The sequence below is a fragment of the Peromyscus leucopus genome, chromosome 1 (assembly GCF_004664715.2).
Source record: "Peromyscus leucopus breed LL Stock chromosome 1, UCI_PerLeu_2.1, whole genome shotgun sequence".
NCBI lineage: Eukaryota > Metazoa > Chordata > Mammalia > Rodentia > Cricetidae > Peromyscus > Peromyscus leucopus.
In genome coordinates, this window is record NC_051063.1 from 170,562,578 (window position 1) to 170,588,724 (window position 26,147).

Here is a 26,147-nt window from a genome sequence, read left to right on the forward strand (position 1 = left end):
GAGGGCACTAGATCTCATCACAGATGGCTGTGAGCCACCATGTGGTTGCTGGGAATTGAACTCAAGACCTCTGGAAGAGCAGCCAGTGCTCTTAACCACTGAGCTATCTCTCCAGCCCCATGTTTGTTTCTTTTTTACAGAAGTTAGGGTAGAGAGAGGACACTGTAGTGAATGTGGCTTAAGTATCCTCAACCTGGCAAAACTGTCCACTGTCCCATCTGCATTTCATTCTTCCATGTGGTGCTAATGATGTGCCAGGAGTCTGCATACAATGCCACCCTAAACACCATGAGGATACCCTCCACTCCTAGCTTGTTGCTTTTTGTTACAAGTGTTCTGCTAGTGACTCCCCAGCTGTTTCACCATTCAGTGAACTTATTCCTACCCTGCTCTAACAGGCAAATTCATTCACTACCAACACCATCTCTGCTGCTGTAGTGACCGGACACCCCGTCCCCTACATGCCTAGCATCTGCTGACACTGAAGGACATGGCAACAATTTGGAGGCACTGTGTATGCTACAAGGGAACAGCCCCCACCTCCCTGATCCCATAGGTAAAGAGTGAGTCAGGAAGGATACAGTGAAGTCAGGACAGATCCCGTTGATTTTTTTTTTCACTTCAGAAAACCGTTTATGTGACTGTTGTAGCATGGAGGTTGAAGTTGGTGGTTTGGGTTGCTGGGCGTTGACGTTCACAATAGAATATGCCACTTCATCCACCTGAAAGTATGAGTGTTGATGAGTGACATCAGTTCCACAGGTCAGAGCCTCACCTTGCTGGTGATCTGGCACCACTGTGCCGTGGCCTCTGCACGGTGAGCTGTGGGAGAGGACTCCTGTCACTCACTGTCTGACAGCCTGATGTGTGATCACTGAGGAGACAGGTTGATACCATGGAACAGGGTGAGACAGCAATGGGAACAGAGCCGGAATCAACAGAGACATCCAGGTGGGCTACAGAACAGTGCTGAACAAAAGCCAGATGTGTTGGAGGATTTGCACTGTCCTGACTGCCACCGCTCCTTGTAGGGAAGTGACAGTGAAGTGTGTTGGGGAGGGAGAGGTCATGATTCATGTACTCAGCGTGGGTGTGTTCCCTCTGATTTAAGGACTTTTATGTATGTGGGTACTCTATTGAAATGCTAACATGAGAAAAACTCTGTAAAATTATTATAAAATAAAGGAACCAGTGTTAGCTAGTTGTGATGAGGCACTTTCCAGTCTGTTATCAGAACAGTTTTGTACTTCACTCTGTGGGAAGGAGTCTGCACCTACACCCGGCTAATGGCTTGTTATGAGTTATGAGTTGACTGCTAGATGGCATCTGAGTGGGAGGCTCGGGAGGAAAACAGCACAGTGGCCATGGTATATGCACATCCTCCCTGGCTGTACACAGACCACCCTAAGGAGGAAGGTACCAACAGCGTACATCTCAGACAACTGGCCATCAGATCACAGGGGAAAGACGACTTTGAAAACACTGACCACCTCTCTCAATTGCTAAGAAGAATATAAGTTACTATGTGGAAGGAACCTTCTGTCAAAGAACAGAGACATACAATAGTCCCCTCCTTTAGAGTCAACCCACATGGTCTGTTTGTACTGCACAGAAAAACATCTCATGGAGGCCCCCTGTGCCAGAGACTTTAGAAGACAGCACCCGGCCCACTTTAACATGCAGCCCGTGGTCCCTGGCCATTGCCCACTCTCGCTCCTTGAGGGCCTTTCATCTGCAGTGGCCCTTTGGCCAATGTCCACCCTCACTGTTGAGCATGCCTCCCGTCATTCTCTAAGAAACCTGCCAGTCTCCTACACGACAGGATGTCTCTTGTCTGAATCCATCTGCCAGACTACAAGGGACTAGGGGGCTGGACAGAGGAGGGGTCAGAGTGAGATCCCAGAGCCAGCACTTCTGACTGGTTGGAATGGAGTCTTTCCTTTGAAGGCCAGAGCAGGTTCAGATGAGCAGAGAGAAGGGAGAGGGGTGTGGCCTTTCCTTCTTTGGGTCTGTGCTGGGAACTACACAGGGGTTAGCTCACCCACACCTGTAACCTCTTTTGTAGTGGGCAGAATGCAGGTGAGCAGGCTAAGAGTAGGAGAGATGCAGCTCCTCATCTGCTGCATGAGGAACTAAGGACACACAGTTGTGGCTCTGAGTGTCCCCATCTCTCCAGAGACATCTGAGAGGAAGCAGGCAGTGAAAGTGGCAGTGCTTACCTCATTAGGAGAGTTGTCACGTGACCTGGGGAAGCAAGAGAAGAGTCACCAGAGCATTGAAGTGAAAAGCTCATCTAAGACTTGTGATTTGTAGTAGGAGGAGGAATTTAGGCTCAGGAAAGAAAGAGAAAGAGAAGCCAGGGAGACACCAGGGGCCAGACAGACAGAGAGGAAGCAGGAAAGTAGGACAAACAGAATGAAAGGTAAATAGCCCTGAGGCAAAACATAGATGAATAGAAACAGTTTAAATTAAGGTAAAGGAGCTAGTTGGACAAGCCTAAGCTAAGGCTGAGCATTCATAATTAATAATAAGTCTCCATGTCTTTATTTGGGAGCTGGTTGACAGCCCCAAGAAAATGCCAGCCATAGGCTGGGAAGAGAAGATCTGCTCTGTAAGTCAGACAGGAGACAGTGGCTGGTGTCCAGGATGCCATGGAAGGACAGGCAGGTGGTGGGACCTTTGATTCCCGAGGGTCAGTGCCTTTACTTACTGTGGGTGGACGGGTCCAGTTGTCCTCACTGAGCATCCTCTTCCTCCTCATCCTAAGGAAATGGGAGACACTGTCACTGTTGTTTGGTTCCTCAGTTGGGAAGGACCCTGGGAGCAGATGATTCCTGGGAGCTGCTTGGTGTCCTTGCTGTACATTCACACCATGGCTGCCACTGCCTTTCTTGGTGCTGCCTCCTTTTCCAATCTAACCAGCCCCTCCAAACCTTTGATCCTTTTACCCCATCATATTTGCTGTTTTCTAACTGGTGCTGGGTGTGGTACTTTGGTTAAGTGGGACATCCTGGGTCCCAAAGATCTCTTCTTTTCACTGCTCTGCACATTCTGTCTTCACACCCACACCTCTTTGTCTCCCACTGGTGGGTTCTTTTTTCTCACTGCTTGTCCCAGGGGACCCTGATGCTCATCCCTGTAGATTCTCTGTCTGACCTTTACATTCTCCCGCTGCTCTTTTTCTTTCGTCCATTCCTTTTGCTTCTTGTATTTTTTTTTGTGGCGCCTTTTTTCCTGACTGGAAGACAGAGAAATACAATGGGTCTTTTGTTCTAAGCCCTGTGGGAATGGGAATGGCCATGACCAGCACAGAGTGGGGTTTAGAGAGCGGGAAGGCAGGGATTTAAGAACCCCATGAATTAGTGAGAAGCTAGCACTTAGGAAAGGCAAGAAGAAATCCAGTCTAGAGACAGACACAGATAAAGAAAACCTTTTCCGTTCTCAAGCAAGGAGGAAATAGAAGAGGAAATGTCACCATACTGGTTAAGTTTCTTGAAAAACACGAAGTATGCCAGGCCTCCTAGGATAGCCAGCCCAGCCAGAACTTCAACAGCCAAGGCAGCAGCAACCGGAACTGACATGGGGAAATTTCTCTGTGATGGTTGATCTGTTGTGGAAAAATTCAGAAGAAGGAAGAAAGAATCAGAGTACACAGGCACCTGGGGAAGCTTGCTCAGCATGGTGTGTGATCCCTGTCTGTTTCTTTGTGTGCATTTTCTGTAAGAAGGTTGGCTGGGTGAGGGGAGGCATGAGCCTGAATGCAGTGGCGGTGGCGGCAGCACATGCCTTGAAACCCAGCACTTGGGAGGCAGAGGCAGGTGGATCTCTGTGAGTTCAAGGCCAGCCTGGTCTACAGAGTGAGTTCTATGACAACCAGGGCTGTTACAGAGAAACCCTATCTCAAACCCGCCCCCCTAAAAAAAGAAGAAAAAAGAAAACTGAATATCAGTACCAAATAGCTTTCCCCTAGTACCATCTGCAAAAACAGTGCTAAACAGATCAGAGACCTAAATTAAAAGAACTAAAAATGCTAAAGCTTTTAGAAAAAGGTAAAAGCTTCATGGCATTGGATTTGGCTGTGCTTTTTTGACTGTGACAGCAAAGCAGAGGTGTCAACAGCAACCAAACAATAAATTAGGCATCCTGAAAAGGGAAGACTTCTGGGCATCAAGGGCTTGTCAGCCATCTGATGTTGTGCTTTACAGGCTTTAGTTGCATGCTTGTCCAAATCATTCAGATGAGAGAGAATAACTGCCTCATGAAGAGCAGGTCCTACTGTGGACCTCCGCAGAGCCACTAAAGCCCTCTGCCTGTCGGGAGCTGCTTCCCGAACGCAGCTGTCTGTGGCTCAGTAAACTGCCTGTTGACTGCTGCCTCTGCATTCCCAAATTTCTTAGAAACAGCTGTCCTGTCATCTTCCACGTCCTGATATTGCTGGGGACTTTGTGTGATGGTAGCAGTGTCCTAATAGCTCATATCAGCCAGTCAATCCCAGACTGATTTCTGCCACAGTCCGTCAGGTTATAGAGCCTTTGTCTCAGGACAGGTGGGTGGTTACATTGCTCAGGTTCTCCATTTCCCTGCTACTCAGACCAATCCCTCCACACTCAGGCCAGAATCCTCATGATCTAGGCTCCGACTAGAGCTCTCATTGTTTGCTTAAAAACCTTTCCCAGTTCAAGCACTTGAGGGGCTGAGTGTTCAAGGATCATCATAGTTTCTTGTCCTGAACCTCTATTAAAGCTCCTTCTGGCTGCTGAAACATGCGATACCCTGTGTTAAAGGTCAGACCTGAGGGGATTCTATCACTCCCACCATGTTGCTTCCATGAGTTCTAAGTGAAGCTGTAACCTCAAAATAAACTTTCTTCTATAGTTGCCTTGGCCACTGTGTCCTTACAGCAATAGAGAAGTAACCGAGATACCACACACCCCACACTTACGCCACACACACACACACACACACACACACACACCATACACACACTACATCCCTCCCCACACATACACACACACCACACCCCTCCCCACATATACACACCCACACCACATATACACACACCACATATACACACACCCCACCCCCCACCCCTCCCTACACATACACACATACACACCACACACACCATGCATATACACACACACCACACATATACCACACACACACACATACACCACAACACACCCCATCTCACACATACACACACACCACACCCCTCCCCCCCCCCACCACTCACACCACACATACCTGGGATGCAAAGTGAGACTTATTCTAAAAACCCAACCAGCAACAAGTAAAGCAAGACTACTAATAGACTCAGTGATTATTGTGTATCTGGGTGTATGTCCAGGAGAGCTGGATGCAAGGGTGCAAGAAATCCCCACAGACACCATCCTCACAACTGTCACACACACACACACACACACACACACACACACACACACACACACAGGAATAAAAAAAATGTGGCACATCCACACATCGGTACAATTATAAAATAGAATACTATTATTTTAAAAAAAATGAGCCGAGCATGGTGGCTTATGCCTTTATTTCTATCATTCAAGAGGCTGGAGCAAGAGTATTGAGAATTCAAGGCTAGACTGAAACAAAAAAAAATTAGATTCCTTTCTCAAACAAACCAAAATGGTAAAATTCTGATACATGGTACATAATGGGTAAACTCTGAAAGTATTATGCTACATGAAGGGAAGCAGATATAAAAGGACTGTTCATGTGTTACTCTGCTCATGTGAGCAGGGTAGTTGGATAAATTGTAGAATGGTAGGTAAAGGGGTTGAAGGAGGAAGAGATGGGGGACTATTGTTTTTATATATGACTGTATGTGTTCATGTGTGCACATCTGTGTGGAAACCAAAAGCTGATGTTGAGATCTTCCACAACCACATGGCCACTTGTTTTCTTATTCTCTTTCCTTTTTTGAGACAGAGTCTCAAAATCTGTAGTATACCAATTGGCTAGATTGGCTGGCTAGTAAGCTCTAGGAATCCTCTATCTCTGCCTTGCCATTTCTTACCACACCTGGTTATACATGGGTGATGGTGATTCACACACATGCTTGTCACTGTCTGTCCCCAGAGCTAACGTTGAATGGCTCTAAAGGTTTGCATGTTAAATGATAAAGTTATGAGAATGGACCATGGCTACACAGCACTGCAAATGTACTTTACACCACTGGAAAATAGCTAAAACAGGAAATGCCATATATATATATTGCCACAAAAACAACATACAGAAAAGAATCTTGTGCAAGGTCACATTGTGAATGGCAGACACAGGAGAGGAAACAATGCCCTCTCCATTCACAGATTCCATCCAGAGCCCTAGATCAAGCCAAACACAGGTTAGACATATTCAGAAGAATCCAGATGTGGGGTGCACAACTGTAGGAGCAGCACCTGGGTGGTGGAGGCAGGAAGATCAAGAGTTCAAGACAATCATCATCTATATACTGTGAGGATGCCTGGACTGAATGGGATATTATTCCCCCAAAACAAAAAGACTCCAATGAAACAAAACATCCCAGAACAATTATCTCTGCACTGAAAACTGTACAGACATTTCCTGGCATCATTTCTCACTAACAGACTAGTGCTCTTTGTGTGGGAGTCTGTCAGAGGACCAGCTCTGATCCATCGAAGGGTTCTTATGGGGGAGGAGAGAGGAATGAGGAAGTATTAGATAGAAAGATAGAAGGAGAGGACAAGAAAGACAGAGACATAGGATAGCTTCAGGAGGACCCTGGGTCAACACCCAGCCACCCTAAGGTTTATTCCAAAGGACTAAACATTTTATACAACTCCAAGGGGAGAGGCAAAAGATCAAAGCACAATGTACAGCCAAGTGTAGACCCTTCAAAACACCTGGTAGGCATGCCCATGGCCAAATCATCCTATTATACAGCCTTGTTTGGTAAAGCAAGCTCAGAATCTCTAACCTTGAGTAAGGCTCAAAGTGGGGACTCCCACACTTTTCCTTGTGCTGGCGCTGTGTGACGTGCTGGAATCTGAACATGATGTATAGTATGGGGGATGGCATGCAGACTTACGTGGAAACACTGATATTTTTGCAAGGAACTAGAACATCTATCTAGAGCATAGATTCTGATATCTGTGGGCTTCCTGGAGCCAGTTACCCATGGATACCAAGGATCACATGCCTGACTCAGAGCTCAACCCTTAACCACTTTGTAATTGGGTTTACAACTTTGGTTTTATTTGCATTCAAACAGTTTGAAGACAGGGCCTTACTCTATCCTCCTGCCTCAGCCTCCTAAGTGTAGGGTAATAGGTAGGTGCTACATTGATTCACTATATTGGTGTCTCAGGTGATAGTCTCCCCCTGCCCCCCCCCCCCCCCCCCGTGTCTGTCATCTAATTTGCACAGTGTTAGTAAAGAATCCCCCAATAAGAGGCCTTGGAGATGCTAGAGAGGGTGCAATAGCTTAATGGAAAAAAACCTATCTGATTTGGATCCCTATAACACAGGTAGAGATGGAAGGAAGGAACCTATTCTATAAAGTCTTCTGACCTCCACACATGCACCATGGTACTGAGCTCTACCCAATTATAGTAAAATAAAAGTGTAAGATGTCCCCTGTAAGATGTGGAAGGAATGGCTGGGCAGTGGTGGCACACGCCTTTAATCCCAGCACTTGGGAGGCAGAGCCAGGTGGATCTCTGTGAGTTCGAGGCCAGCCTGGGCTACCAAGCGAGTTCCAGGAAAGGCGCAAAGCTACACAGAGAAACCCTGTCTCAAAAAACAAACAAAAAAAAAAAAAACACCAAAAAAACCCCCAAAAAACAAACAAACAAACAAACAAACAAACAAAAAAGATGTGGGAGGAAGAGAACTTGGGTCACTCACAAAGTACATCCAGGCTGACTGGGTCACTCAACTTGGAAATGAAGGGGTTGGAGACCTCACACTGGTATGCTCCAGCATCCTCCTTTGTGATTGGGCGTATGGTGAGCCTTTGATTATTCCAGGAGAACATCACCCTGTCTGTGGCCTTCAGTCTCTCGTTATTGAATGTCCATAATATGGAAATTCCGGTATTCTCTGATACGCAGGTCAGGTCCACCAAGTGGTTTTCTAGGACAGTTCTATTTCTGATTTGGATATGGGGCTTCAGCAAGTTCTCTGTGAACAAATAGAAGAGAGAGCCAACTAGAGGAGTCTTTCTGAAAAGGTTTCTGCCAGCTTGTGCGGGCCAGAGTGTACAGTGTAAGATGGCCCAGAAGTTGTCTCCAAGGCTGGAGTTGTCCTGTCTCAGTTCAGTAGACAGTCTATAGGAAGAGCAAGGGACTCACTTGTATCCCCAATCATCTACTGTGTCCCCTGACTTGACCCCAGGGCACGTCTCTAGCTTTCATATCAAGAATCTCTTTTAGGCTCTAATATCCAACATTTTCACCACCAGGGAATACTTGACTCCTTTTGAATGCTCATTAATTTTAAATTTCCATACAAAATAGTACATTTCGTTACGACACTTCTGAGAAATAGCTGTCATACTTTGCTCATACTCATTCTACATCATTTGTCCCCTCCCTTCTTGCTGGTCACTCCATCCTGCCGAATTGTCTCCCTTCACTTCTCATAGTTATATATACATACATATATACATATGCACACATAAACGTGTGTATATGGGTGTCTGTTATCCATGTCACCGTGGACATGGGTGTGCAGGTAACTCTGTGGTGTGCCGACTTAGAGGTTTTTGGAGTAGACACTCAGTTATGTGTAATCCTGTTTTAGTTTTGAAGACCCTCTATTGATTCCACAGGCTCCATAGAGTAACTTAAGTTTCCACACACAGTATGTAAAGATGCTTGCCCCCAGCAATTTCTCCAGTGTTTGCTGTTTTTTTCCTTTTGGACTGGGGTGAGATGGAATCCCAGTGCAGTTTGCATTGCATTTCCCTGTTGCTAAAGTCCTGTATGTCTTCCATGCATGCGTCTATGGCCACCTGTTTCTTCATCAGAGGCATTGTCTCAACTCACTTGCCTATTTATAGATGACACGATTGTTTTTTTGGTCCATAACTTAAGCTTTATTGAAAACTTAGCACCAAACAAGAGATCAAAAACTATGGGACACTTCAGGAATTTGGGTCTCATCGTTGGCTAATCTCTTCTCTGTCATTCCAGTTTCAGCATATGTGCTGACGGGTACCCCATGTCACATAAGAGCCTTGCACAAAATGGCGGAAGCTTTTTATGGGCATTTTGGGAATCATTTTAAAAAAAGCTTTTAATTTCATGTGAAAGTAATTAAACTATTTTTTAAAATTATGAATTGTTTTCAAAAAATTTAAAGGGCTGGAGAGATGGCTCAGTGGTTAAGAGCACAGGCTGCTCTTGCAGAGGATGTGGGTTTGGTTCTCAGCACACACACGGTGGCTCACAATTGGTAACTCCGGTTCCAGGGGGTTGAATGCCCTCTTTTGGCCTCTGTGGGTACCAGGCATGTAAGTGGTGCACAGACATACATGCATGTAAAGCATGCCCCCCCCCCATACACACAAAAAAAAGAAAGAAGAAAAAAGAAGAAAAAGAAACTGAAGCCAGCAACTCATTCAGCAATTTTGTGTTTTATTTTATTTAAAAGATTTTACTTTTTATTTGTGTGTATACATATGTGTCTGTGTATATGAGTACTCAAGGAGGCCAGAAGAGCTCAACTAACCCCCTGGAGATGTATAGTTAGTTGTGAGCTGCCAGTGTGCAATGAAACTCAGTTCTTCTGTAAGAGCATCAAGTACTCTTAACCACTGAGCCATCTCTTCAGCCCCTCAACAGCAATTTAAAAAACCAAGCATGAAAACACAGCTGAATCCAAAGATACACTAATTTTTATACATACCTGACAAGAAATGACAATAGGAAATATTAAAGACCTTTGTCTCCCACAACTGAACAAACACATTTGTGTAAGAGCAAAATCCTATCTCTTTTGAAAATAGGCTCTCATGAGCTCACTGTATAGCCGAGGCTGACCTTGAATTTGGGATCCTCTTGCTGCCACCTCCCATGTGTCAGAATTAGTCTTGTGCTACCATGGCCAGCTATAAGACATTGTATGAACTATGAAAACCGCAGTGTATTGCATGTCATGGCCTGGAAGCTGAGCATGAGGTGAGGCCATACAGTGCTCATGAGCGGTACAAAGTGTGCACACTGCATGTTGGGAACCAAGGTTACAGTGAAGCGGCATGTGTCTGCACTGTAGGAACATGTCTGGTTCATTCCTTGCGTGGGTCTGCACTGGTGTCTGGTGGTTGCAGGTTCAGAAACCACTTGTGGTTGCCAATCTTCTCATGAGCCCCTTAGGCTGTGTTGACTTCTACTTGGGAAACTGGTCTCTATTCTATGCCTTTGATGGTCAAGTCTGCCTTTGTGTTCCTGTCCCTCTGTTACATCACTGCGTCTCTGAAGTGAAAATTAAAGTCAATTATGTGATGGCTCCAGGATGGCTCTTTCTGTTAAGGATTACTCCAGGAATTCTGGATCCTTGCAAGTTCACCTAAATTTTTGAATTTTTAAAAACTATTTCTGTAGAAAAAAAGTAATAAAAATTTTGATGAGGGATTTCTCTGAATCTGTAGCTTGCTTTTGGGGACACAGCCCTGTTTTAAATAATTTTGTCAATCATGATAATGTAACATCTTTCTATTTTTAAATGTCTTTATGTTTTTTCCCCTTGAATGTTGTCATGTAAATCTGAAATGCTACCTGAGTCTTATGTTTGAAATATTTGGTCCCCATCTAGTCATACTGTTTTGGAGGTTGTGGAATTTTTAGGATAGGTGTGTTCCTGCTAGCAGATATAGGTCAGTCATGGCAGGCCTTTGAAAGCCCCTTGAAATCCCAGAAGGTCTAGCTTTCTCTGCTTTCTGACCTGCCAGGATTTGAACAAGCTAAGGTACAAGCTCCCACCACTTTGAACAAAACATCCCTAACATACATTCCCCTTTTTGCCGGTTAGATTTTTGTCAACCTGACATAAGCTAGGGTCATTTGGGAAAAGGGAACATCAATTGAGAAAAGGCTTCCATCAGATTGTCAAGTAGAGTATTTTTTTAAATTAATGCTTGGTGTGAAGTATCCAGCCCACTACGGGCAGTGCCACTCCTAGTAAGTGATCCTTTGTAGTGTAAGAAAGCAGGCTGAGGCCTTGCAGCTTGGTAGCTCACGCCTTTAATCCCAGCACTTGGGAGGCAGAGTCAGGTGGATCTCTGTGAGTTCAAGGTCAGCCTGGTCTACAGAGCGAGTTCCAGGACAGCCAGGGCCATACAAACACACACACACACACACACACACACACACACACACACACACACACACACACACACTAAGCTGAGCAAGATAACATGGGGACCAAGATAGCAAGCAGCATTCCTTCATAGCATCTGCTTCTGTTCCTGCCTCTAGGTTTTTCCTGTCTTATTTGAGTTCCTGCCCTGAATTCCCTCTGGGATGGACTCTAAACTATAAGCTGAAATAAATCATTTCCTCCCCAAATGGCTTTGGGTCATGGAATTTTATTAGAGAGATAGAGAATAAACAAAGAGTCCTCCACGATGAACAGATCTCCTGAATCTGTGAGTCAAAAGAAGTCTTTCCTTACGTTGTTCCTGTCACATGTTCACAGAGAGAACAAATGACAGAGAAAGCTGGGAGTATGAGTGCGGTCACTGCTGTCACAAACCTGACCGTGAGTGTGTGTGTGTGTGTGTGTGTGTGTGTGTGTGTGAGTGTGTGTGTGTGTGTGTGTGTGTGTGGGGCCAGCTTTTGGAACTGGTTTGTGGGATGAGTGGGAGAATCCAGCTGTGTCTAGAGAATGGACTAACCTTTGGCGGGGAGGAAATGGAGGGAACACAGCATTCATTGAGCAGCATGGGTTCCATTGGAAGTCAGGTTTACAGTGAGGAGCAAAGAGCAGAGAAGAATCATCTGTGACAGTTCCTGCTCTGGTGGGGATGGCTACACATCTCTGGCAGCCAGCAGAACTTGGAATCATCCTGAGGTACTGTGTATATAGAACTCAAGATTCCAGAGTGACCAGGACTGTTGGAGCTCCAATAATGACACCAGGTGCTCCCGAGGCAGATGGCACCATAGGATTTAATGTATACTGTGTTGGGTTTCTTTCTCTTTTTTAAAAAATTTCTTTTAAAATTGCTTATCAATTAAATCTGTGTGTGTGTGTGTATGTGTGTGTGTGTGTGTGTGTGTGTGTGTGTGTGTGTGTGTGTGTGTGTTTCTGAGCTATGGTGTGCATGTGTTAGGACAACTTGCAGGACTTGGAGCTCTTCTATGGGGGTGCTGGTGGTTGCACTAAGGTTAACAAGGCTTGGTGGCAGCCATCTTACCTGGGGATCCATCAGACCTGGGTTTTACTCTATTTTTATTTTTTAAATTATTATTATTATTATTATTATTATTATTATTATTATTATTGTTTTTTCGAAACATGGTTTCTCTGTGTAACTTCGGTGCCTTTCCTGGAATTCACTCTGTAGACCAGGCTGGCCTCAAACTCACAGAGATCCATCTGGCTCTGCCTCCTGAGTGCTGGGATTAAAGGCTTGCAGCACCACCACCTAGCTCTTATTTTTATTTTTAACTGCTGTCCTCTATCTGTCCTTTTGGAAATGGGAATGACTACATTGAATCATTTTATATTGGGAGTGTGTAAGTTCCTTTTGTATTTTATAGGGGTTCACAGCTAAGAGTTTCCAGGAGTTTCAAAAGACACTTTAGGTTTTAAAAAGTGTTGATGATGTTACAACTATGGGAATTCTTATTTCAAACACATCTTCTGAAAGGGTTACAAACCTTTGGGGACAGGGTATAATATGTGTTGAACCTGAAATGTTGCCCTCGGGCATCCATGTTTTATGCATTGGACCCCAGCTGGTGGTGTGGAGAAATTCAGGAATCTTTTGGATGTGGTCTTCTGGGTGAGTGTAGGCCACCATGGGTAGACCTACCCTAGTTCTGGTTTAGCCTCCTCCTCTTGTTTGCTGAGCTGTAAACACACGCTAGGATGGAGAGAGCTGGGCTAAGCATTTGTTAATTTCATTTGTCTTTTCAAAGAACTAACTTATTTCATTCATTTTTTAAAACTTTTGTATTTTTTCTGTGAATGGATGTTTTGCCTCCATGTATGTCTGTGATGCTCATGAAGACCAGAAGGGGACATCAGATTCCCTGGAACTGGAGTTATAGACAGTTATGAGCCTCTCACTGAATTTTATGTCCTAATCTGTGTTATATTAATTTCTATGTCAATCCTTACGATGCCATTCCATATACTGGTTTTGTGCTTGTTATTTTTTCTATGATCTTCAAGTCTATCAATAAGTTATTTGAGTTTTCTCTTTTTTTCTGTTTGGTTTTGTTGCAGCAGAGTCACTTGTAGCTGAAGCTGTCCTTGAACTTGCTATGTATCTGATGATGACTTTGAACTCGTAATCTTCCTTCCTTTTCCTCTTTTCTTGGATAATGGCATATGCCACAATGTCTCTGCCTGAACTTATAATGTGAGCACTCATAACTATATGCTTTCTCTTAGAATCATCTTTCCTGTATCACAAACCTTCTGAAAATTAGTATTTTAATTTTCTTTTGATTCTAGAAATTTTTGAGTTCCCTCTCTGGTTTTTCAATAAGACCGATCATTCAAAAGTATTCAGTTGTTAGATCTTCATGAATTTGTATAGTTTCTGTGTTTTCTCTCACTGTTAATTTGTAGTATTATTCCAAATGGTCTGAGAAGGCAGGAGAAGTGTTTTTAATATTCACTAGGGCGTAGTGTATGGCCTTAAAGTGTGATCTATGTTAGAGAGCATTACAGGAGATACTGAGTATGTTTATTCCATGTTCCTGGGTGGAATATCATCTCGATATTTATTAAGTCTATTCCATAGTGCGGTTTCATTCTGGTCCTCATCTATTGAGAATGGAGTATTGAAGTTATTCTGTATTATTGTGTCTGTCTATGTCCAATCCTATTTTTTTGTTTTGTTTTGTTTTGGTTTTTTGAGACAGGTATCTTTAGAGTCTGTCCTGGAACTCTGTAGACCAGGCTGGCCTCAAACTCACAGAGACTCTCCTGCCTCTGCCTCCTGAGTGCTGGGATTAAAGGTGTGGGCCACCACCACCTGGCTTACTTAAAATTCTTGATGGATCATTCCCTTTGTTGGTACCTTATCTCTTAAGGGTAATTTTGCCTTGAAATCTACTTTATATAGGTATAGCAACTCCTTGTTTTTGGTTCCTTCTTGGTATGTTGACTTCCATATATTCACTTTCAGTGCGTGTCTGTGTTTGCCAGTGAGGTATGATTCTTACAGATAATAGTTGTATTGCATTGCCATGTGTGTGCACCTGTGTGTGTGCAAAGGCGTGTATGTATGTGTGTATACGTGTCTGTGTTTGTCAGTGAGGTATGATTCATATGGATATTAGTTAGTTTGTCGAGTTTATGTGTGTGAGTGCATATGTGTTCTCAAAGGTGTGTATATGTTTGTATTTTGTGCACATATGTGTGTGTGCATTTTAAAAATACAGTCAGCTAGTCCTCCTTCAAGCATTGCAGTGGGGCCATTTTCCTGGAGCTATGGGTGAGGTTACTTGGCTCGTATTTGTAAATTTGCTATTTTATTTTCCTTATTGATCAGAATGTCAATTATTCTTCTCTTTCTTTTCTATTCAGATTAGGAATTTACTCATTTGCTGAGTTGGACATGGCTAAATGTTTCACAATTATCCTTTGCTCATTGATTATTCTCATGAAAGATGTTCCTGCCAGTGCTGTCATGGTTGAGACTTGCTCCTTGTCTGGTGTGTCTGGTTCCTTCTAGTGTTGTCTGAAGCACTAAGTGGTCAGAATTGATGTCATTTGTGCTTGTCTAGGAAGAGTTTTACATATATATATATATATAAAATTTAATTTAATTTAATATATAATAAAATAAATGGTCTTTATTTTATCTGTTATTTTAAAAAATGTGTATGAATGTCTGTGTTGCATGTATTTATGTGCACCATGTGTGTGCCTGATGCCAACAGAGGTCAGAAGAGGGCGTCAGATCTTCTAGAACTGGAATTACAGGTGGTTATAAACCACCATGTCGGTGCTGGGAACCGAACCTAGGCCCCCTGCAAGAGCAGCAAGTCATCTTAACCCCTGAGCCATCTCCCTAGCCATTCTCCATTGATTTTAAAAGACTACTCTGCTGAATATAGTGATCTTGTCTGTAGATTATTTACTTTCAGGTTTTGAAACATATCATTCAATATTTTCCCGGCTTTCAGGGTTTCTGCTGAGGGGTCTTGATACTCTGACAGGCTTGTCTTTGAGTGAACATTTTTTTCCTCTTGCAGCTTTTTGTAATTTTTCTTTGTTTTATAGCCTTAGATTTTAGGCATAATGTATCATGGGGAGGTCCATTTATGGTCATTTCTCTTTGTGATTCAAAATGGCTTTTTCTGCTCCAGTGTCAACTTCTTTCCCTGGCTCTGGCACATTTTTCTGGTGGAATTCCATTGAAGAGTTTTACTGGGCTTTTAGTTAGTGTCTTAGATTCTTCTACCCTGGGCATTCTCCAGTATAGTCTGTTGGCCATGTCTCAGAATGGGCCAATGGGCTAGGTCGAGGATACTGTCTGTTCTTCCCTCACCAACCTTGGGGTTCCAAATGCCTGCTGCCTTATCTGCCTTTATGTGGGTGTTGGGGATCTGAAATTGTTTCCACCTCTTTGCAATGTCAAACACTTTATTGGATGAGCCATCTCATTGGACTCTTCCATATTTCCTTTCCCTCCCTAGCAGCGATCCCACAGTGAACCACATTTACTGGTGTACCATATTTATAGAGTCCACAATCTCCCATGACACATTGGCAGAGCTAGGACCCGGCTTTGAGACATCTACCGCAAAGCTCACTTTTTCTCATTATCATTCTCCTGCCCCCATGGAGGTTCTGGCATTGATTGGCTTCATACTTTATTCAGATTCAGGATAGCCCTTTCAGGATAATTCTCCACCCATCCTGTCCTACTCTAGATGGGGTCAAAACAGAGCCAGTCACTAGGGCAGGAGCAGAGCTGTGAAGAGCTGTGAACTCCTATCTACCATCTTTCTGTTGGGCAAAGTGTTTCCATCCCAAAGGTGGAAAAATAAAAACAGTGTGAACATGTTCTGAGTCTGGGTGTTTTCTTGTATATTATGAAGAGTGTAAAGGATAAGAGGAGACATGGAGGATGAAGGGGTAACAGAGAGAGGGCCCTACTTCTTCCCTGAGCAGCACTAACACTGCCTGAGGCTTGTGGAATTTAGAGCTCTCCTCTTCTCCAATCCATGCTGAACTCCAAGTCAACAGAGAGAAGTCAGTGTATTCAGGGGAAGAGAGTGTCTCCTAGTAAGGCACCTTAGTGGGAGGAATGGGGTGTCTCCTGGTAAGGCATCTTAGGGAGAGGGCTGGGGTGTCTCCTAGATCAAGGCACACCTTATGGGGAGGACTAAGGTGTCTGCTGGATCAAGGCACACCTTAGGGGAGGACTGGGGTTTGCTTGCAACAGTGGACATGGGCTGTGGAGTTCCTTCCTCCCTGTTCTTTACAGAAAATTAGACTGTACCCCAGAGTCTGGTTCTGATGTTACAAGAAGCCACTTACCAACTATTGTAATTTCTTTGACTTTGAAATCATTGCGGCCAGTTGTTGGGTTGTTGACATGGCAGGTATATAATCCACTATTACTCATGTTGACCTTGTGGATAAAGATGTCTTGTCTAGAACTCCAGTGTTCTCCATTGACATTCCAAGAATACTGTGCTTTGGGGTGAGAGGTCGCCTGGCAGGATAGCCACAGGTTTTTCCCTTCCTCAAAGTATTTGTCTGGGGGAAATATTTGGGGGTTATCTGGGCCATCTGGAGGAAAGAGAAAGACACATGGTGCCATGAAAGGATAAAGAAAGATCCTGGTTTGTAGGTCAGTGCATCCCTGAGTCAGGTGACAGCCTTTCTTTACAATTATCTGAAGCAGGGCTGTCAATTAGATCCAGTGTAAAACAATTGTCCCAAAGGACTCGGGTCCCTCTCTAACATTCCAAAAGCACACATGGAGGATATCACCCACACCCTGTAAATTAAAACCTTAAACATGTGGCCTGCCCTGATTTCCATCACTCAGAGTGATCCCGAGCCTCTCCAGAATGGATCTACCCCTCTGCCATCTGTCCAAGGCTTGGCCTGCCAGGATGTGCTTGGAGCAGTCTGGTTCAGGGGCAAGAATCAGTGTCATGGACCCGAGCATTGGATGTGTATTGAGAAGCTGATATGAGAGAGAAATAGAAGTTACTCACAGAAAACATCCAGAGTGAATGGGTTACTCCGAAAGACACCCAGTGGGTTCTGGACTTTACACTCATAGCGTCCTTTTAAATGTCTGGAGACCTTGAGTAAAGTGAGAGTTGTGTTACCCCGGGACAGGCTGACGTTGTTGTCACCTGGGAGTTCCTTACCATTTAGCCGCCATGTGTAGGTTGTTTTCAGGAAGGGAGGGTCACAAGTTATTTCAACAGTGTCTTGCCCCTCCACTGCTGTGGTCCCATTGCTTCTTATGGAGGGTTTGGATAGCTGAGCTGTGTAGACAACAGAGAAAAGAATAATCTGTGTGGTACTGGACACATATAAGGGTGGACCTTTTTCCCCACAGACAGGTGCCTGAGGCTCTGGGGAGACTCAGCCCTTGGGGTCACCTGCACTGGGTGTGGGGGGAGTACTGACTTTCTCACCTGTGAACTGAGCTGCAGTGTTTGCTTGTGGACTGACCCAGGAACTGCAGCAGCAGCTCCGCCTGGCTTTCCTGGTCCCCACTGCCTGACCTTAGGCCATGGGGTGCTTGGCTCCCTCCAGCTGGGTTGCTCTCCACTGCTCAGCCTGAGCATGAGTCCTCTGAGGCTTTGCTTTTCAAGGCTGTTTTGGTGAGCGACCATGGGACATCCCATTGTGCTTAAACCCTGCGAAGCACCCAGTGTCAGGGTTTCTGTATTGCATGGGTTGGTTAAAGAAAGAGGGTCACTCCAAGATGAATTTTAGGTTCTCTGGCAGCAGGGAGGAAGTTTCTGTGAACTGAACCCTGAACAGCCATGCAAAGGTGTATTTATTGTTACACTTTTTGGAGGGGGGTAAATCAAGTTCCTCATACCAAAGTCCTTCTTCTAATCTATATGTTTTCTGAAGGAAAATATCACACGCTTGTCACTTTAGTCCTTGTGTACTGTTTGCAGTCCCCAATAATGCAAGATCTGCAAGGGTACCAGGACCATCTTGTGACAAAAGTCATGCAAAGGCTGTAAAACTCCTTCAGAAAAACAACTCTATAGAGAACAGAAAACAACCAGTTTCCACAATGATTTCTTCAAGGTCAAAGTACTTCTAGAAAACAACTCTTCATTTTGATGTTTAACCCTAGATACAGTGAAAATCAATTATTTTGTTCTAACGTTTACTCTAGATACAATGATTCTGCTAGATTCCTACAATACCACAGTCTATTCTGAGCACTGGAGGGATGATCAGAAATTGCGCACAGAAGACTTAAAGCAAGCTTCATATTGGCTCAGTGGTCATCCTGGACCCCAGTGTCACAGTGAAGGGGACGGACAGAATCGTGCTCCTGTTTTTAAGAGGAATGGCTCTCTAGAGTGTAGTTAAGTCTTAGGCCAAAGTCTGAAGTCCTTCAGGGTGACATGTGGTTCTTCTGTAGAGGGGTCTGTGAGTCCTGCTACAGGGACAGAACCATGCACAGGGAAGTAAGTCTGCCTCATCTGTTACATTAAATGTAGAAAAATACCATGTTGTATTAATAAGTTTCAAAGAGTGGATGTCCGCAGCTGCTCTGGAGAGTGACAAGGCAAAGTGGACAAGATCCAGGAAATGCATGTGAAATGGCTTCATCCATTTACTTTTGACCCCACAAGCCACAACTCCAGCTGTGTCAAATTCTCCCAGCTGGGGTAAATTGCCAACACACTCCTGGATTTGAGTTGACAACAGCTTTGGCGTGTCGCAGCGTAACTCACTTTGTTGTAATAGTGACATCCTTAGAACAATACAGTTGCATATGGAAGTGGGTTAGCCCAAGCCAGCCCTGGTTGAAACAGCTCCCTCTTGAAGGTTCTAGGAAGTAGTGACATATTAAAAAGGGGCCAGGAGCTTTGTGGCTTCTAGCCTCAGTCTTTCTGTAATTAATCGATATATTGTAAATCACTATAGTGAATCGAAGTGATTTCTCTGCCCTGGGTGTGGCTTGTATCACATGCTAGCCACAGAAGAGCCTGGGTCAGACACAGGCAGCTAGACCTCTGGCTAATGGTGGAGCCTCATAGAAGCTTCTGCTCTGCTGTTGTCTGTGTCCACAGGGAGGGTCTGGCTGCAGGTGTTGGTAGGAAGGGAACTGGACAGTCAGCCACTACTGTGGGAAGGTAAGAGAGAAACAAGCTGGGCAAGGGTGTTGTGAAATATTATTTTAACTAGACAAAGATGTGTTACATTTGTTTATGCTGCAGAATATTATTTTAACTGTGTAAAGGTGTGTTACATTTGTTTTTTTGCTGCATTTGTTTAACGATGTAAGGGTGTGTGTTTGATTATGGAAAGATGTGTTGCATCTGTTTCACCTTGCCTGCCTAAGGCACCTGATTGGTCTAATAAAGAGCTGAACAGCCAATAGCTAGGCAGAGAATGAATAGGTGGGGCAGAGAGAATAAATAGGAGGAGAACTGCAGGCCAGAGAGAGAAGAATAAGAGAAGAAGGAGGAGAGAATGAGGGACATGCTCAGGATAAGAAGCCAGGAGGTTGCCAGGCAGCCGCCCGGCATCCACCAGCCAGAGATAGAGACAGCAAGAAAATAACAAAGGTAAAAAGCCCAGAGGCAAAACATAAATAAACAAATTAAAATAAGAGCTAAAATAAGGTCAAGCATTCATAACTAATATAAAGTCTCTGTATCATGATTTGGGAGCTGGTTGGTGGCCCAAAAGAAAAAAACCTGGTACACAAGGGAGGTACAGTCCCACTTGTAATAAGAGAGGAAAGTGATGGGTAACTAGAAGAGAGATTGAGGGGTCTCACAGTGACTTCTGAGCCCCTACAGACCACAAATTCCACAGCTACCTCAGGAGCAAACCAGAAACTCTGAACTAGAAGTCAACTTGTGAAATGGCTCCTGGGGTGACCTTAGGAGCAGGTGTTCACAGGAATGGCACAGGATCTACCTCCAGTGTGGACAGAATGGGTGTGTCCAGAGCTCTAGACTCTATATGCATTGCAGCATCTAAAAAGCTTGCAGGTTCATTCACTCACTCACTGCTCACTCCTCAGTATGGAGTCTGAGCTGGTCTAGAGCTCTTGGTAGTCTTCCCATCCTGACCTTCCAAGTGCTGGGATTGAAGGCTGACGCCATCTTGCCTGACTTTCCCTGATTCTTTATCACACAACTATTAGGAGTTGTCTATACTTTGGGACCTGTCCAGGATTCAGTGGAGAGGGAGAAAGAACTGCTGTTTTCTTGATCCTCTAAAGGGAACCCTCTCCCCACCCCCACCCATCAATCAAAGAGATACATGATTTTAAGTAGAATCAGCTAGCATGTAGCTGGAGGAGATGGCCAAGACATTCTCCTCATTCTTGTGATTCTGTTGCAGAATAAAAAGGATTGTGTATGTACTCTAACCCACACAACAGTCTCTCTCCCAAGCTTCCCATCTGAGGAAAGCACCTGACCCAGCAGCTCCACAGGTGCCTCAGAGGAAAAGGAAACCGAGTCATAGACAAGGACTGTGCTGTTGGCAAACATCTCGTCCTCTGCCCATCGCTCATGCCCTCTGTGGCCCAGATTCAGCAGCTGCATTTCCCCACACTTTGTTTCCTTTCAGTGGGGTGGCTGTGGTGGGGATTACTAACTTGTCTATAGATGACCCTCACAGTGCTCACAGTCACCTGATCTTGGTAAAAAGACCTTCTGTGTGAGGACCCAGGTCCCTTAGCCAGTCCTTGACTGAGTCCTCAGGATCTTCCTCAGAGCCATGGTCCCTGGGACAGGGACCAGGTGTGGGCAGACTTCCCCTTCACGATAGCTGCTCTCCAAAGTGTGGATGCAGGGGAAGGAGTCTCCTCTTGTCAAGTCTGTTTTCACCATGTGTGTCCTCCACTAAGTGCTCAAAGCCTAGTAAGTGACCATGATGCAGAGAAGATGTAGGCATGGTCAGGACTGAAAGTGTGTGTGTGTGTGTGTGTGTGTGTGTGTAATGCAATGAGCCCCACTCAGCTGCTAGAGACCACAGGGAATAGGGAATTGCAGGAATCACTTACGGTATATGGAGACTTCCACAAGCATTGATTTTTGGTCAGACTCTGCAGAACGGATATTTAGGTTGTAGATTCCAGATTGCTTCAAGGTGACATTCTGTAACATCAAGGATCCATTAGGGTATAGTGTCTCTCTGCCACTGTGTAGTTTTCCTTGTTTGGTTTCTTGAGATTTTATTTCATGCATTATAATTAGATCTTTGTCCAGTGGCTCTTTCCCTTTGAACCAGTGATAGGCTGAAAGGTTGTCTGGCAGATTGTGAGCAAGTAGAAGGACGTTCTTCCCTTCGAGGACAGCAGGTGGTACTGCCTCAATGGCAGGTGCAGCAGCCGAGGGCATGTTCCATATGGTTAAAAGTGAGGCTATGAGGAAGAGAGAAAGACATCAATATGTGGACCTGTGTCATGAATAGTTGTCTCTGTTCAACAGGTATGTGTTCTCACATGTGTGTATGTGTGTGTGTGGTGTGTGTGGTGTGTGGTGTGTGTAGTATATGTGTGGTGTGTATATGTGGTGTGTATATATATGTGTGGTATGTGTATGTGTGTGTGGTATGTGTGGTGTGTGTATATGTGTGTGTGCAGTGTGTGTGTGGTGTGTGTTTATGTATGTGTAATGTGTATGTATGTGAGTGCTGTGTGTATGTGAGTGCTGTGTGTGTGTGTGTGTGTTTCCCTTCACCCCTGCCACTGTTGAGGTCAACAGCATTATCTCTATTCCCTCAGTTCCTTCACCTTCTCCCTCTTCGGTGCAGTAGAACTTTTTTCCTAGGTGTCTTCACTCATTCATTCTTCTCTGTCCTAAGGTGAATACTCACCTCTTATACTGACCCAATATGGTGGGGAGTGGATGAAGTCCTTCAGCAAATATGTATTATTGACATGAGCGCAGCCATGTCAAGGACCCCTGTGTCCCAGACCCATGAGAATGGCAATACCTTTCTGGGGGTAGACTCAGGGATGGCAAAATCTTTTGGTCCATATATTAGATGTTCCAAATGATTAACCTTAAGCTAAAACCAGTGTATGTATGTAGACACTATCACAATGGCTTCCTCCTCCTGGATATCTACAGCTTGAGACTCTTCCTCCTGCTGAGATAAACCAACCCACCTGCCTCCTTGTCCTGCTATACACGATAAACTTGCCTCCTCAACTCAGATGTATAACATAAACTCTAGGCCTCTGTTGGTATGTCTCCATTAGAGCACATGGCCCACATGATGCCAGTTTTTCTGTACATGTGTCTGTGTGTCCAATTTCATGCCCTCGTTACCCTAGTCAGGTTTTCAGGACTCTGCCTTGTGGGATGCTGCTCTGAGTCTTTACATTCTGACCTTTCCCTGCTCTGTCTGCCCATGACTTTTGCCAATCATGGAGCTCACTTTCTCAATGCCTTTGCTGGTTTGTCTTCCTGCCTAGAATTATGCCTCTATGAGGATGGGGATTAATTTGATCCAGCTGTCACCCCAGTACCAATAATAGGCTCAGAAGAAATGTTCCCAGGACACTGTATGTTGAGAGTTTAACTTTGTAACCATGGACAGTATTTACTGGGCCTAGTTACCCTGTGTGGGCATCCCTGCAAGCATCACAGCTGGCAGGGAAACAATCCAGGTGAGTTAAGAATGAAACTAAGTTCAGACTTAGTTAGCTGGTGCTGGGCCAAACTTCTGTAGTCTGGCACCAGATGGTTTATTTTAGCCATATTTAAGCACAGTACAATTGTGGGAAGAAACTTTCCTGATGACAATTAACTCAGTCCCAAGTGTACAACAAACTTAAGGCATATTTATGTTGAGATCATTTACAAAGTACATATGGCTTCTTTCATAAAGATGCTCAAGATATGAAGGTCTAGGGAGGTTGACTGATGTAAACATAATGCCTGTGCGAGTCAACGTTGTCCTCACCCTAAGATAACTCAGAAGTCACCTAGGCTGCAGTAAAATACAAGTGACATCTCTCACAAGGATAGGTTTATGGATTGAGAAACAATGCTCAAGACTTAGGGAGAAAAGTCTGGGATAAACAAATACAATATTCTGGGGGATTTGGTTGAAGCCTGGCCTTAGAGATAGCAAAGATCACCAGGTCACAAACTAAATTTTTCCCCAGCATTCCAGGAGGAAGACAGGTAAACGTCTCCTTCCTTTGAAGAGATAAGCATGCCTGTTTAACTTTTTCCAGCTCCTCCAGTGCTCATCTGTGTACACAAGGACTTTTACCCTCTACAGCCTTGACACTTTGTGAGAGTCAGTCTTGAGAATATAGAGGCCACTGGGGATTAATCTGGAATATAGACAGTGGAGTCTTTCCTCTCCTCACCAGTTCCAGTCTTGAGAATATAGAGGCCACTGGGTATTAATCTGGAATATAGACAATGGAGTCTTTCCTCTCCTTACCAGTTCCAGTCTTGAGCACTTCCTGTTGCTGAGCCTCTTGTCCCTCTATTTGTCATTTCCCCTCAGGGATCAAGAAAAAGCCATTTGTCCCTTATCCAGGACAGAAAAGTCACCTGAGCAGAGGACCGAGGTTGCCCATAAGGTCACAGAGGGCATGAGCAAACCTGAGACTCAGCTCAGCCATACACAGAGAGGGTCTCTCTGTACCTTCTACTGAGGATAGTAGAGCCCAGTTCTACTAAACTTCCCACCACCATGCTCAGAAGGGTGGCAAATCCTTCCTGAGGGGGACTAAGTGGGAATATTGACATTGTGTGTACAAAATGTCCACATAGTTCTCTCTCCCCCATGGATATTTATGGCCTGAAGATTGCTTCCCTAAAGAGACTGTTCCTAGATTACTGTTGCCTTGACCCAACTGTTCTCCACAAACCCCGCCTCCTTGTTCAGCTGTATGCAATAGGCCGCCTTCTCTGTTCAACTCTATATAATAAACACACTGTGCTCCTGAGTGCTGGGGTTTCTCCATCAGAGATCCCAGTCCACCCAATCCCAGCTTTCCTGTGTGTCTGTGTGTCCATCTGTCTTTTCTTCATTCCCTCTCCATCCCAGTCTGGTCCATCCCTGGAGCTGTGCTAGACATGGCACAGCCAGTCTATTCATGTTCCTGCTCACTCCCAAGGTGGTTCCCCTCACCTGCAAGCAGGAGCCCCTGCAAGCAGGGGACATGTGTTGGGAGAAGGGCTGAGGGGGGCTCCATAGTCTCTTGTCTGCTTAGTCTTGCCTCTATGGAAAAGAGCTCAGGCTTCAGAACTTCTTCCAAAGCCTGATGGTCCGATGTCAGTTCTGTTGTCCTTTGTCTCTCTGAACTGAGCTCATTATGGGGCTGGACCTTTCAGGGTCACATGGGCTGGTGACAGGGACTGTTGCTAGGACTCTCCCCTGTTCCCTACCCATTTAGACCTGCTTCCTTTCCTCTCGGTTCCCCATCCCCCACAGACTGATGGGAGCCCTTGTCAACTGTCCACCCCAGCACTGATCTCTGCTGTCCTTGGCCTGGGGGCTGTCCTCATCACAGAGGGAGGCCTTGGAGCCCCAAACTAAGGGTGTGTTTCCTTTTGTGACACAGAAAGACAACAGGTTACCTGGTCTTCTCAGTGTCATCTAGTGCTCTGGGACAGTAGGACTTACTCTCAGCAGGAAGGTGTTAGAGGAGCCTAGGTGGCTCTAGGGCAGACAAATGGGCTGTCTGAATCATGACTGCTTTGGGAGATCATTCCTTTATCTGTTATCAGATTGGTCTATGTTCCTGGACAGAACTTGAGGAACAGAAAAAGATTCGTGTCCTGAAAATGCAAGAGAAGGTGATCTGGATATACTACGAATGGGAGAGCATGGTGGTGGGAAGTTTAGTAGAACTGGGCTCTACTATCCTCAGTAGAAGGTGCAGAGAGACCCTCTCTGTGTATTGGCTGAGCTGAGTCTCAGGTTTGCTCATGCCCTCTGTGACCTTATGGGCAACCTCGGTCCTCTGCTCAGGTGACTTTCTTGTAATCTCTCCCTGTGGGTGATATTTGAAGGTAATGGGTTACACAGCTCAGGGAAAGAAAAGGAAGAGCAGAGTAGGCACCTTTGAGGGATTTGTGGTTTGTTAGGTCAAAGTATGGGAACCAGGCTGTGAATCCACCTCTTCATCTAAAGCCAAGTTCATGTCTTGCTGAACATTAATTTGTGTCCTAATTCACCCCCTCAATGTCAAAAGAAGACCCCCTTCTGGTGTCAAGGGCTGCAGCAGGAATGCTGGCCAGGCACCCATTCTCTGAGCTGCCCTGAACCCTGCCTGGTACAGATGGGCTCTGACTTCCAGGCTGCAGGCCTGGTCATCCTGACCCTCTTCACTGTGGTGTTCCTTCATTGCTGGGCTCCAGTCTATGTGAGGAAAGTTAGGGAGATCATGCTAGCTGTCTTTAGATCACTGGTCCAGAGCTGGAGAACTAGAGAGATGAGCGGTATCAGAGGAGCTTTGTGCCCCTAGGGTTTCAAAGAAAAATCTGGGTATATGTGTTTTTAGTGTCAAGATGGAGTTTGTGGGGTCTTTTATATGTAAAATCATATCATCTGCAAATAAAGCTTAAAAAATACATATTAAGAGAGAAGGGGACCAGCTTGGCTTTATGGACTTGGTCAGCTAATGATATCATTCACAAGGGGTCTGAAGATTATCTGGGCAGGTGTGTGTGTGTTTATAAGTCTTCCCTATGGTCTGTAGAAGAAGTTATATAGCATATGTAACATGAAATGTATTTAAATCAACTCAGATATACAAATCAATG

At 44.8% G+C, this 26,147-nt stretch overlaps 2 protein-coding genes across 3 annotated transcripts in view; one reads left to right on the forward strand and one right to left on the reverse strand.

Annotated features, from left to right (window-relative positions):
- Positions 1-26,147, forward strand: part of LOC114688528 (carcinoembryonic antigen-related cell adhesion molecule 1-like) — an 875,221-nt gene that overhangs the window by 823,272 nt on the left and 25,802 nt on the right. The gene's annotated exons all lie outside the window — the stretch shown is intronic.
- Positions 589-24,870, reverse strand: LOC114686817 (carcinoembryonic antigen-related cell adhesion molecule 6-like). Of its 2 annotated transcripts, none has more exons than XM_037201401.1 (10): positions 24,511-24,870; positions 21,413-21,772; positions 17,559-17,678; positions 16,711-16,965; positions 7,888-8,163; positions 3,481-3,607; positions 3,157-3,238; positions 2,711-2,762; positions 2,220-2,244; positions 589-722 (listed from the first exon to the last, which is right to left on the reverse strand). In XM_037201401.1, exons 1-8 carry the CDS (start codon positions 24,572-24,574, stop codon positions 2,736-2,738), a joined length of 1,311 nt encoding a protein of 436 aa, XP_037057296.1. In that variant the 5' UTR covers positions 24,575-24,870; the 3' UTR covers positions 589-722; positions 2,220-2,244; positions 2,711-2,735. The 2 variants fall into 2 exon arrangements, with proteins under 2 accessions (XP_037057296.1, XP_037057295.1); XM_037201400.1 differs by having other exon boundaries at positions 17,400-17,678.